The 13,876-nt window shown below is 34.2% G+C and overlaps 1 protein-coding gene across 1 annotated transcript; it reads left to right on the top strand.

Annotated features, from left to right (window-relative positions):
* The first annotated feature begins 4,610 nt into the window (after nucleotides 1-4,610).
* On the top strand, nucleotides 4,611-12,493 carry LOC114315575 (putative aspartyl aminopeptidase). The gene is made up of 11 exons (XM_028262173.2): nucleotides 4,611-4,799; nucleotides 5,083-5,218; nucleotides 5,505-5,583; nucleotides 5,667-5,869; nucleotides 5,989-6,058; nucleotides 7,955-8,077; nucleotides 8,260-8,415; nucleotides 9,688-9,861; nucleotides 11,172-11,246; nucleotides 11,335-11,475; nucleotides 12,043-12,493. The coding sequence occupies exons 1-11, from the start codon at nucleotides 4,622-4,624 to the stop codon at nucleotides 12,262-12,264; spliced, it is 1,557 nt and encodes a 518-aa protein (XP_028117974.2). The 5' UTR covers nucleotides 4,611-4,621; the 3' UTR covers nucleotides 12,265-12,493.
* Nucleotides 12,494-13,876: the final 1,383 nt, after the last annotated feature.

The following is a 13,876-nucleotide window of genomic DNA, read 5'->3' as shown; positions in this document are numbered from 1 at the left end:
TGACAATCGTTACAACTCAACAATTATAAAACCATCAACAATAATAAACGAGTAATGTTAGGGATCATAAAAAAAAATCATGAAAATGATCATAAAAGATTCTCCACCTTTAGATTACACACACAATAAAACACCACACACTAATCAAAGGATGAAAGATTTTCATGATGCATTTTATGATACTTTTTTTCATGATCCCTAGTATTATTCATAATTAACACAAATAAAATTCATGATCACTTTCTTTATTTTTCTCTTATACCCATTTTCACATTTCTAATACGCAATACTCCATATAGTTCAAATAATGTTAAATCAACAACTTTCATCTTTTTCTCATAACCAATAGACAAACAATTAGGGCTTTTTACTTTAAATCATATAAATATGTTCATCAAACATATAATCTCATGGATTCACAACAAAACATAAGATTTAACTCCAAACCATGAAACCCTAACCCTCATCACATTCTTTTAAGAAAAGAAAAAAAAAACACCCAACAATTCAATTTTTTAATGCAATAAAAACTATCGCATGTCTATCTATAACGAGGTTTTGAAAAGGAGTAAAGAAATTCCTATCTCAAAGAGAAAAAAATGAGTAAAAGCCCATAAACCAATTTCGCTGGAAATCGATCTTCACCAGTCAAAATGTATGTAACGCCCCAAAATGAATGGCAATAAGACTCTTTTCTCAATAATAAATAAATGACAAGCATTCTGATTATAATGTCCTTCCATTTCATATGATGCAGATATACAAAAGTTAACACATGTGATTATACATTCATAAGTCCTAACCCCGAATTTATAGTATGTGTTATAATGAGAATTATGAAATCAAAGTTAAACAGATAATAAATGCCTTAAAGGCTTACAATTTCCCAAGACAATGCTTGAATACAACAAAGATGGATTTAAAATCCAATACAGTTAAAAGCCCTTGGCTTATACAAAACAAATACATCAGATAATCAAAAAGAAACCTTCAGCTCCAAGTTCCTCCCAAGCTATGATCTTGGTGGAGACATATCATCAACACCTGAAAATGGTTTCCCATATAGAGTGAGCCAAAGCCCAGTAAAAATAATTAAACACAATATATGAATCTTAACAAAGATATAAGCTTAATGCATATGCAATGCTCGTGCCAAAACATTTTATATTTCTTTTCAAACCATGTAATGCCAGATTAATGCCACAATTCATAAAATCATTTCCTATTATAATAGAAAACAGGTTAGCGAATCACAATCTCCAGGAATGTCAAAACAAATACAACCTTTCACGGAAATTTCATTCGTAGGAAATCGTCGATCGGCACCCACGTAAACATAAGCTATACAAGCACTACTATTGCCATTTCACGGAAATTTTGTCCGCAAGATCGGCACCTATGTAAACACACAATTTTTAGGACTTTCAACATGGATACACATGCCAACTTATTTCAACGAGACAACACTTACTTCCCAGATTCACCCATTTTTTCTCGAAACAATGCACATTTTCAATGTAGTACATATGCAACAATGCTCAATGCAAATGATAAGAAATTAGTTTTAATTCACCTAATCCTCATGCAATTTCTACAACAATCATAGCTCTCCTCTACCGATAGTCCAAAACAAATATCTCTAAACAAATAGATAATTTTCATAAAGATAAACTTCTAAATTCCAAGATGTAAGTGGTAATACTTACCTAACTCCATCATCCTCGTCAATATCAACTCAATTTCATATTTCCAACATCAATTCTGATTATTTATACAAAATCAACATTTGAGATATTTAGGACAAAATCCCTTTTTCTTCTAGAGAGAGAAGCTCTAGATCTAGGTTTTTTAGAATGTTTAGAGAGAGAAAGATATGAAAAAGTGATCTAAAAAGTGACTTTCATGGACTGATATACGCGCAGACCGCTCGAGCGCAAAAAGTGTCGCTCAAGCGACAGACACAGTAAGTGTGACCGTTCGAGTGCACAAAGTGACCGCTTGAGCAAGAATACAAACTCACAGAATTTTTATAGATAGAGGACCATCGCTCGAGCTCAAGAATGACCGCTCGAGCGCAAGAAATGTCGCTCAAGTGAAGAAGCCAAAATCTGAGCAGAAACCATTTTTAAAAACTAACTCCCGACCTATTCCAAACGCAACCAAGACACTCCAATAACCAAACTCAATGAAAAATAAGGATAAATAAGACATGAGCAATTATATAAAACAATAAAACCCGGATCCAGAACATCAAATGGGTCGAGTTTAAACCAGAATCGTTATAATGTAGCCCTTGGAATGCTCGTCGTTATGGAACTAGTACCAAAATCTCTATAAATCTTGCTATATCAAGAGAAGAAATGAGGATGAGTGGATGTTTTTAAAGAGAGATGAGAGAAAAGAGAAAATAAGAGTTTAGAAAAAGAGAGAGATATGAAAAAGTGATGAAAATGGAGGTGTGTGATCAGATTTGAGAGAGAATAGTCAGAAATTCGAAGCAGAAAACATGTCTAGCCGCACGTGCGAAAGTCCATGTTGCAAGTGTAGGATCTCCCAACTGCACGTGCGGGTTCTCCCAATCACCAACCCAAGTTTGCAATCTTGCTTTTGCACGTGCGAGACTCACTACCACACGTGCGAAGCCTCTCACCTTACCTAGAAAACTCCAATTGGCCTGCACCAACCACACGTAGGGTCTACTTACCACACGTACAGGCCCACCTGACCAACCTTGATCCTCCCAACATGATTCCATGGCTTCGTTTTTCGTCCTTACGTGAGGAAACTCAAAATTTTAACTCGGTCTTATGTTAAGAAGATTAAACAATTCAAATTCCCAAACATTGATGAGATACAACCCTTCAAGGTTTTGAAAAAAGAAAATTGTAAATCCGAAAGGCACGTTCAAGTTGGGTTTAAGACCTGGGACTTCACAATAGATGAGTGAAACTTGGACAGATAAGTGACACGTGGACAGATAGAGGACATTTGGACGGATAAATGACAGTTAACTAGATAGGGGTAATATGATCTTTCATATTATTGTTGTTCATATGGCCTTAAAAGATTCACCCTTGATCCTAATGACTTAATAAGAAATGAACCTTTAGACTGAGTTCCCAAAAAAATAAATAATTTTGTTTAGGTTGGATAATACTACAAAACACACCCATCAAAAAAGGATGTACCATTTTACAAGTAATGATAATTTGTGGTGGTAATATCACAAGTGTCATAAGAGTTTGTCTCGATTTGGTAACTCTTTCGCAGCCTACACTGAAATACAGTTTTACCCCTAGATGTCCAGTCAACTGTTGTGCTTTAACACATTCAAGGACAACCAACTAACTCTAGTTCAAGTGGCATTTCACTCCTAACTACAACTCATCCGTTGATTCTTCAACAAATTACTTTTTAATGGATCATAACTAACTACCTTTATGGCATAATAAAAAAAAAAATTCTTCGATCATAACTAGAATTACAATCAAAATAGGTCATAACTGAATCATAACTAATATTATAATGTATCATAAGCAAGCAATAATTAAGGCATAATCAAAGTTCTATTTAGTCTTAACCAAAGTAATAATCACACCACACCAAATCGTAATTAATATTATAATAAGTTATAATCAAGTCACCATTAATATCATAATGGGCCATAATAAATAAAATAAAATAAAAACAAACATAAAAGTTATAATTAGAATATATTGTACACATTTTTTTCCCTAAGATGTGTGTGATAGAATTTTCCTGCTTTAAGAAAAATCATTAGGTAGTTCATAGGTAACATTTGACAATACATCACACTAATCATTAAATATTATAGTCTATTTTTTTCTTATGACACAATACAAAATTACCAATCATAGGAGCACCCCAACCTAGCCATTGCCTAGAACCACCAAATAATTTGCCGTGCTTTAGTGAAGTATAACATCAAACGAGCTGCCAATAATGGAGAATCGGAAAATTTGAATGGGCCTAAGCTAAGCAAAGCACATATTCTCTCTCTCAGTAAATCTCACGCTAGAATTTCACAGCTTCTTTATCATGCTTTCTCGCAGTTCTTTCTCTCTAGAATAATTTTTATATGCAGATAAGATATATATATCATGTTATACCTTTTATTATTATGTTTGAATTTAATAATAGAAGCTACTGTATTTAGGTTGGGTATTTAAGAAAAGACATACATTTGTGATTAACGAAAGATAATACACGCGCTACTACTAGAATAAGGATTCTCTGTCTCCAAATATCCTTGTTCTTTGCCCCAAATCACTTATAATTATTGTATCATATGAAAATCTCAAGATTTAAGAATTTCAAGAAATATCCAATGATTATGAATAATTTGAGACAGGGAAACAGGATTTTTGAGTACAGGGATCCTTGGCCCTGAGTAAGGATCCATGTCCCAAATATTGTTGTTCCTTATCCTAAATTATTTATAACTATTGGATCATATGAAAATTCTAAAATTTAAAAATCTCAAAATATATTTAATAATTGTAAGCAATTTGAGAGAGGAGGAGAACATATTTGGGTACAGGGATCCTTGGGCCTAGTATTGGCATACAAAAATTTCTATACTCTCTAGATGGATATAAATATGCATAGGACGCAATTCAATTCACCGTTTGAGACAGAGCTGGGGGTGTCAGAGCACACCACAGACACAGAGCATCTCCATCCAATGGCGAAACACCAACAGAGCGAAGGAACCTCCTCGGTGGCGGCCGATCTAGTGGACTTCTTGAACGCTTCTCCCACGGCATTCCACGCTGTTGGTAATGCTAATGCTCTTCTATTTGCTTTGTTTTTGTCTCCATTAAGGCCTGTTCTGTTTGGTTGTTGAGAAAAACTGTAAGAGGAAACAAAATAAATCAACAAATGAATTGGAACTCAATAAAACAACTGTCCAGGCTCTTTTTGTATGTTTTTTTCTCAGCAACCAAACGGTAGTAGGACTTGGTTTTCTTGTCTTGATTGGTAAATCATAATTAATTTGGAGTTGCTTAATCATTGCTCTGTTAAGCAATAATAATAATAATAATAATAATAATTTTTCAGACGAAGCCAAGAAGAGACTGACTAGTGCTGGATATGAGCAAGTTTCGGAGAGAGAAGATTGGAGTTTAGAAGCCGGAAAGACCTACTTCTTTACAAGGAATCACTCTACCATTGTCGCTTTTGCAATCGGTAAAAAGTATGTGCCATTTGTCACAAAGTTCAACAATACAAACCAAAATTTAATAATGATTTGTGATTCAAGAATATCATATCTTTCATTGTCCTGCATACACCTTATAATGTTTAAGCTAATATTTGGTTCACTGGAATGAAACAGAATGGAATGATCATTGCATCAATATGTTCATTCCCACGTTTGGTTGACTAAAAAACTAATGACTTTTTTTGGGTGAATAAAAAAAATGCGTAAGTTTTTATATATATAATTGAAGATTTGGCCGATATCATGGATTTTTGTTCAGATATGTTGCGGGAAATGGATTCCATGTAATTGGTGCTCATACTGACAGTCCTTGTTTGAAACTGAAGCCCATTTCAAAGGTAATCTCACATTTGCTTAGTTGTAAACTGCAAACATCATTCGCTTCGCTTGGTGTTAAAAATTTATGTGTCATTTCATTCAGGTATTGAAAGGTGGGTATTTGGAAGTTGGTGTCCAAACTTATGGAGGTGGTTTATGGCACACGTGGTTTGATCGGGACTTAACTGTTGCTGGAAGGATGATAATAAGAGAACGGAAAGATGGTAATGTTTCCTACTCGCATCGACTAGTTAGGATTGCAGAGCCCATAATGCGAATCCCAACTTTGGCAATTCACTTGGACCGGTACTTTGTTATTATATTCAGTTTGATGCTTGTTTTTGGATGTTATATGTTTTGTTTATGGGAATTCTATCCTTCCTGTTCCTCACTAAGGACATATCTGTTTGCATTTTGTTGGACAGGGATGTTAATGATGGATTTAAGGTGAACACACAGAGTCATCTTGTTCCAGTCTTGGCAACATCAATTAAGGTAATTTTGGAATCAGCCAAGTACAGTACAGTTCGTATTTATGAATTTAAAACTCTCATCTTAAATTTTTAAATGTAGCAAATAGTTAGAGCACATATATCCTTGCTATAGATCATTTAAAAGGATGAGCAAGTGGAAATTTAGATTTAAACTAATCCAGGGAATTCTTGAAGAGTTAAATATGTTTTCTTAATACTAACATTTGACAAGAATTATATTAAACTATTTGAAATATGAAGGATTAGGATCAAATTCAGTATTGGGATGAGTTCATGCATCATGTGTTCCTGTTATATGAAAATCCATTTATATCAACAACTAGTCAAATAGAAATGAACCATCGTCCAGTTTCCAGAAAATCAGCAAGTCTATAGCATCAGTGTTTTTCGTGAGCATTAAAGCATCGAGTACAGACAGTTAGAGTAGCTGGAAGTTTGCATTGCAATACAGGAATGCCACTGAAACGGTGTGGAAAAATATGACAGCATGTGGTTAACTGAAATGATGACCTTAGATAGAGTTCAAAGGCAAAATAGGATTTGTATAGCTGCCCAAATTAGTTGGTTTAGGGCTTTATCAAGTTGAGTTTGTACATGCCATTACACTGTCATATAGACTTCCAACGTGCTTCATCTAAGCTTTAACCTTTTTTTTTTTTTGGTCGGCGAAAAGAAGACTTTATTGATGAAATATTTTTAAAATTACATCAATAAAGAGGAGCTTGGAGCTAAAACAAGCTCCAACCTCCTAGTTGGTGAGAAACCAACGAGCACAACAAGCGGAGGAAACAAAAACCAGAAAACCAGAAATATAAGGCACAACAGCACCAAAGCCAGAGCAAGCAGTACAGCACTCTTTTAAACACCAAACAGATCATTCCCTAAACATCTAAGCTTTAACCTTAGAGTTATGTTTAAGCAATAAAGGAATGATTGTGTCTTAATACAACTATAATATCAATGTAAATCTAGTCATTGCATGTTTATTATGTTGAGGAATGAATTTAGGGCTTCAATGTGAAGAACTTTGTCCTCTCAATCAAATCTAAGGGCAGTGGGCTTCGTAATGACATTGGATCACAATCACTATGATGAAGTCTGTGAAATTAGGTCAAATATTTGGAATGGTGGAAGAGAGAAGCTGGGTGGTCAATCTTTTAATTGGTGGATCCTTTTTTTCTTTTCGCAGCAAGAGACTGGAATTATATTAATTGCCAATTATAAATTCAATAGGTTTAGCTTATGCATCTTTGAAGTCAATGGAAGTCATTTATGGTAGTCTTTGACTAACAATTTGCTTAATCTAACCAGGACTCCAGGCAAGAATTATTGTTGGGCATTAGCCTGATTCAAAAACAAATGGCCTATACCTTATAATCATATTTGGTTAACAGAGCTGATTTATCCCTATGGCAATTGAATTTCACTCAATTAAAAGTTGGAAAATGCTTGTTCTAATATGAGCACAAAAAATGTTATTGTTGAATTATTCAAAAGATGCACAAAATTGGCTTTGTTGTCAACTGCAAAAGGTTCCTTATCAAACTGACCATCTAATGTGGCAATTGAAATCATGGCATATTAGTATTGGGAAAGGACAAGGACCCATCATCTGTTGGGGCAAATGCAACATCATTTCATGGAGGCCGAGTGCTCAATGTAAAACAAAAGTGATGCTATACTGTTTGAAGACAATTTATGTTGGCATAAATATCCACACCAAGCAATCTGATCTCGATATCAATATCATGCTTACCAGTTTGTGTTTGTGTTTAGTCCTTTTATTTATTTATTTTTTGGGGTTGGGCGTTGGGCGCTGGGATTGAGTGAAAATACTTGCCTTCTGTTACAATTCATGATTTCATCCATTCAACTGAAGCTGATGTATTTTGGATAGGCAGAGCTTAATAAAGTGGTTTTCAAGAACAGTCCAGCTGAAAGTGGAAGTTCAACTGATGGAAATAGGTCTAATGAAAAGTCAAAAACTGACAACCAAAAGCACCATTCCCTTCTTTTGCAGGTAGACTGGTCAGCTCAAGGTTTATTGTGGGCTGCTATCCTTGTTATTTTGTTTTTTGACATTTGTGCTGAGATTTTATAGGCTAGAGATTTCATTTACGTAAGTGAATCTCAGCTTGATCGATAGCGATTATGGGTATCCTTTGGTTGTGATTCTTGTGTTCCTTTTCTCCTTTCTTACAGCTTCTTGCAGCTGAGGTTGGTTGTGAACCAGACGACATACGTGATTTTGAGTTGCAAGCATGTGATACACAACCAAGCATAATTGCTGGAGCCACAAAGGAATTCGTTTTCTCAGGAAGACTTGATAATCTCTGCATGTCATTTTGCTCTTTAAAGGTGTGTTGTCATGTAGGCGTCTTTCCTTTTGGTGCAAGTTAAGAGGTGCATTGCTTGAGTTAAAAACTGCTTGTAGTCGCTACTTTTCTTCTTTTTCTTCTCCTATTGTTTATGGTTATATGATTACATTCTCTTTCTTTTCTTTTCTTTTCTTATTTTTATTTTTATTTTTTTCCCCCTTTTTTTTTTTTTAGGTTGGGGGGTTGATGAACCTTTGAATTCATGCAAATTATAGCTCAAAAGTTTTTTATAGAGGTCTTCGAATGAGCAATTATGTAAATTAATTTATAACTCTAGTGCTATTCTTATTACTCCTAGAATAAGAATTTGACATATAAATTGATGGATTAGTTTCTTGTTTTAACACACACACGATTAGTTTGGAAAATGTTGTAGTGTTGAATTTACTTTCATATCTATAGACTTTCTTCATTCCTATGCTTTTTGTCCTTAGAATGGTGCCTTCTTATGATTAGTCAGTATCAGCTAAATGAACCGTGTTGCTTCCATCTCAGATTCTTAAAGTACCATTCATTAGTAACTAGGGATTTTAAATTTTCTCAATCCTCACAAATTCTACATGGCCATTTTTTAATCTAAGTTGAGGTACAAGAAGCATGGCAAAACAGAAATCAAGTTATCAACCCCAAGTATTTTGAGAAAAGGCTTTACTGAATTCCAAATAACTGGCAACCAATAAGATTGCATAGATCTTCCTAATTCAACAATGGAAGGGAGGGGGGCTGTGGGTTAGTTGTCACTTGAGTAATGAGTATGTGCATGTTTGTGTCTATGCATGTGTTTTTGGTCAGGTTCAACTGGCCAATCAAATTGTACTTTGGCACCCTTCAATGTCCTGACCACAAGATTTAGCCGCTTTCCTGACTAAGCAAAATCTGTTGCTTTCTGTCATATCATATGGTAAAGTGTTGCTATATGTGGTACTCTGTTGGTGAATAGATTCAAAAGTCTGTTCGCTTTTGGGCTTAAGCTCCTCTCCACCTCAATCCTCTGAGGGAGTTGACCTTGATTCTTTGGTTGGAAATTGCCTCCAGTCTGACATATCATGTAAAAGGAAACTACTGGAACTGTTCTAGTGTATGAACTGCATAAGGGAATATTTTGGCATGTCTCAAATCTTAAGTTAAGTTATCTTGGCAGATGTTGCACTTTTGGGAACTTGAAAGTTGGAAATGCCAATTATGATGATATAGCCACTAACAATAGTATTGGCAGCAGTTCATCTAGTTTCTTTTATGGATTTTATTTCAGGCATTGATAGACTCTACCTCTTCTGAAAGTAGTCTTGATGATGAGACTGGTGTAAGGGTGGTTGCCTTGTTTGATCATGAGGAGGTTGGATCTAATTCAGCACAGGGAGCTGGATCTCCTGCCATGTTGGATGCTCTATCACGAATTACAAGTTCCTTCAGTACCGATTCTAAGGTAGCACCACTTCCAGTTACATTTTTGCATTATAGTTGTAGTGTACTAACATGTTTACATTTTCAATATTCATAATCAGACTAGTTGAGATCTCCTGAACTTTTCTGTATGAAAATGGGAAATATATATATATATATATATTTGATAAGTAATGAGAAAAATGTGACCTATATATCAAGAAAGGCACCAAGGGGGGTGTCATCCGAATACAAAGGAAAAGCCAACTATAGGAAAATGTGACCTATACTACCAATTTACTCCATAGTCTCTACAAAATCCAAAAAATTGATGTAAAGATGGTTCAACACAGCCTAAGACCTAACTATACAAAAATTGGCAAAATTTTGTCTAGAATATGCCATTTTGAACTAATACTAGAAACACTCATGTGAAATTTCTCCAATAGGGTGTGTTTAAAAATTCCTGGAAGTTCTTGGAAATGTACTTGCAAATGTGCTGTCCACATGTGTTTCACTCTATCGACTTCAAAAAAAAAAATAAAAAACCAAAAACAAAAACAGCTCGTCTTGTGCTTTCAGAAACTAGATAAAGAGAATTTCAATTTAAGTCATTCAATTTCAATATTGGCAAAGCAAATATGAGATTGTCTTGTTCACTGTTTTGCTTCCTATATGGGATCAGTGGATTAAACAATCTGCTGTAATTTCATGATTTGCGAAACCATTTTGAATACATCTCTAGTTTCACAATTTTCACATAAACAATCACTCTTTTTTTTTTTGGGGTGAATAACATAAAAAATCATTCTTTAGTTGGACAAAATGGATTTTAACTTCATGATGGAAAACTTAATTACAATGATTCAGTTTCAGAATCACTGACATTGTCCAGATCTTTACAATGTGGTATCACTCTATTTCATGAGTTCTGTCACTAGAAAATTTATGATTATACAATAAAAGAAGATGGAAGGCAACCTGACTTGTCAAAATTATAAGAAACCAACAATGTATGAAAAATTCATCAATTTGTAAACTTCTGATGATACTGACAAGAGGAGTGTGTGTTGTGAATGCAAATTAAAAATTGCATGGTGAAGTGGGCCACAAGAGATGCTATCAACTTCACTAAATTGGAACAAGTGATGGCCAATATGTTCTTTGTCGTAGTTTTCATTTAGAAGTATGCTGTTTTGTCCTCTTTATATACTTCCTACATAAAGGAAATATGCATTTGGAAGCACTAGTGTTCTTGTATTTGGCATGGAAAATTTGGCAAGGGCTATTCGTTGGCTCTCAGATTGACATGTGGCTTTTAATATGTCCTCATCATTGTGGGTTACCATTCAGTTGCTGGAGAAGGCAATCCAGAGGAGCTTCCTTGTATCTGCTGACATGGCCCATGCTTTGCATCCTAATTATATGGTATGCTCGTCCTGTATTCTGAATTTTTTGATTGATAATTTTTTTTTCCCTGTACATTATAATGTTGTGATGTGGTGTCCTTTCCCAGGATAAACATGAAGATAATCATCAGCCCAAGTTGCACGGTGGGCTGGTTATCAAACACAATGCAAATCAACGCTATGCAACCAATGCCGTCACTTCCTTCATATTTAGGGAGATAGCAATCAAGCACAACCTTCCTATCCAGGTCAGTTTCTTCCCGCTTACTAATTTGATGGTGAAAAAATCTAGAAAACATGTCTGATATATAATAGTAATAATAATAATAAAAAGGGATTTCATTGGATTTGTTGCATTTGGAGATTTCAGTGAGATCAATTTATTCCATTTTATTCTCTCATACTTGGTTCAATTTTTTTCGACTGGAGTAAATTATAACAAAATGAGAGACTCAACCAACTTGGATACTTCATAAACTTCATATTATCCTTTATGTGGACCAAGAAGAACTTGCTTATACTGGACTAAAATGCATGTAATCTGCATTGTGTTCTCCAAATGCACATTGTGTATTTTTGATTATCTGATAGTTTTCATTACTTTAATACCATTTTCATCTCATTAAGGAAGCAAAGCAAAGACACAAAAACAGTGAGGGGAAAATATTTAAAACAAAATAGAAACTAGCACTATATATATATATATATATATTTTCCTTTGTGTCATTGAAGGGTTCAAAATTCAAATATGTGGAATGACATGATGATGCTTCGAATACATGAAATTTTTTAAGAATGTACTTTTGTTATTGCAGGATTTTGTGGTTCGCAATGACATGCCCTGTGGTTCAACCATAGGTCCAATTCTGGCAAGTGGTACAGGGATTCGTACAGTTGACATTGGCGCACCACAACTATCAATGCACAGCATAAGAGAAATGTGTGGAGTTGATGATGTAAAACATTCCTATGAGCATTTCAAAGCCTTCTTCCAAGAGTTTTGTCATGTTGACACCAAGATTGTAGTTGACATTTAGGTCTCAGCCTCACATTTCCTTCGATAATGCATGCTAGTATTTTGTATTGTCAAAACAGTTGGACATCTAGTTTCCACTCCAAGCATATGAAAGATATTTCTAGTGCCATACTCAGCTGAGTTGCCAGGTCGACCGGTGTTGTATTAAACTGTGCAATTTAGTAGAAGTTGCTTCTATGGTTATTAATATGTAATTTGTGGCCAAGTAACATCCAGTCTACTTTTTGTTATGTCATTTTGCAATTCTGTCTAATATAGTATCTCTTGTTTGAGTTTCATTATAAACGTTAGTTAAATCATAAGATAAGTTGGAAAATAATGAAAATGTTGAATTTATTGTCATTTTTGTGTTTCTTCTTATATATATATATATATATATAAACAACAACAACAACAACAAAAGGAAATGGGATCACTGTTGTGCCTCAATTTGAGGTGTATTATGGGCTTATTTTTATAATCCGAACCGTTATTTTATAGGGTTTGTTGAGTACTTCATATCTATCAAAAATCATATTGATCGGATCAATAACTATATGATTGATAACCAAAAAAATAAACAAAATAAAACAATAAGTTTTTCTTTTGAGAAATAGCATAAAAAATATGCAATTCGATCATATAGTTATTGATATTCGATTAATATGATTTTTGGTAAGCATGAAGTACTCAACAAACTTAAAAAAATGAACGGTTCGAATCATAAAAATAAGCGCATAATACACCACAAATTGAGACACAATAGTCACTATTGTGCCTTTAATGAAAAGTTTGAGACAATATTTAGAAGTCAAATATTTCTTTAAAAAATGTTGTTTTCAATGTACTTTTGCACAAAATAAGATTTTTATTTTATTTATAAAAAGAGAATTACAACAATCCATACAGAATATTCAGAAGGAAAATGCTAGCGACCCCAAATAATGTACCAAATGTTTTACCAATTCTCTCACTTGGGTGTGGGATCCACACAAACTCACATGTTTGTGGGTCTCACACCCATGTTAAAAATTTGATAAAACATTTGATAAATTATTTGAGATCGCATTACTCTATTTAGAAAACGCACTGGTGATAATTCACTTGAAATATGGCCCCACAAAAATAACTTTACACGTGCACTATTGATCTAAATTCTAGTTTATTTTCTAGTTGAGTAATGCTAGAGACCCCAAATATTCTACCAAAAGTTTTACCAAATGTCTCACATGGGTGTAGGACCCACACAATGTAGGTCCCATGTAACATTTGGTAAAATTTTTGGTAGAATTTTTGGGACCTCTAGCATTTTTGTTTCTGAGTAATGCTAGAGACCCCAAATATTCTACCAAAAGTTTTACCAAATGTCTCACATGGATGTAGGACCCACACAATGTAGGTCCCATGTAACATTTGGTAAAATTTTTGGTAGAATTTTTGGGACCTCTAGCATTTTTGTTTCTAGTTATCCTTCATGTGAGATTGTAAACTTTTTGTTGACCAAAAAAAAAAAAAAAAGGCTCCCATTCTTTCCAAAGCAGTATTCTTTCTTTTGAAAGACGTGCAATGGTTGAATCATGAAAGTTTATAATCTTGAGATTTTTGCTGGTGAATTTAGTGCAATTGTCCTTCTA

This window comes from Camellia sinensis, chromosome 15 (assembly GCF_055761805.1).
Source record: "Camellia sinensis isolate YWXY chromosome 15, ASM5576180v1, whole genome shotgun sequence".
Classification (NCBI taxonomy): domain Eukaryota; kingdom Viridiplantae; phylum Streptophyta; class Magnoliopsida; order Ericales; family Theaceae; genus Camellia; species Camellia sinensis.
This window is presented reverse-complemented; position numbering and strand designations above follow the sequence as displayed.

Coding starts and splice junctions, on each gene's coding strand:
- LOC114315575 (XM_028262173.2), top strand. CDS start 4,622: ATGCATAGGACGCAATTCAATTCACCGTTTGAGACAGAGCTGGGGGTG. Junction 5,870..5,988: donor TTGGCAATTCACTTGGACCG/GTACTTTGTTAT, acceptor TTTGTTGGACAG/GGATGTTAATGATGGATTTA. Junction 8,416..9,687: donor TGTCATTTTGCTCTTTAAAG/GTGTGTTGTCAT, acceptor ATTTTATTTCAG/GCATTGATAGACTCTACCTC.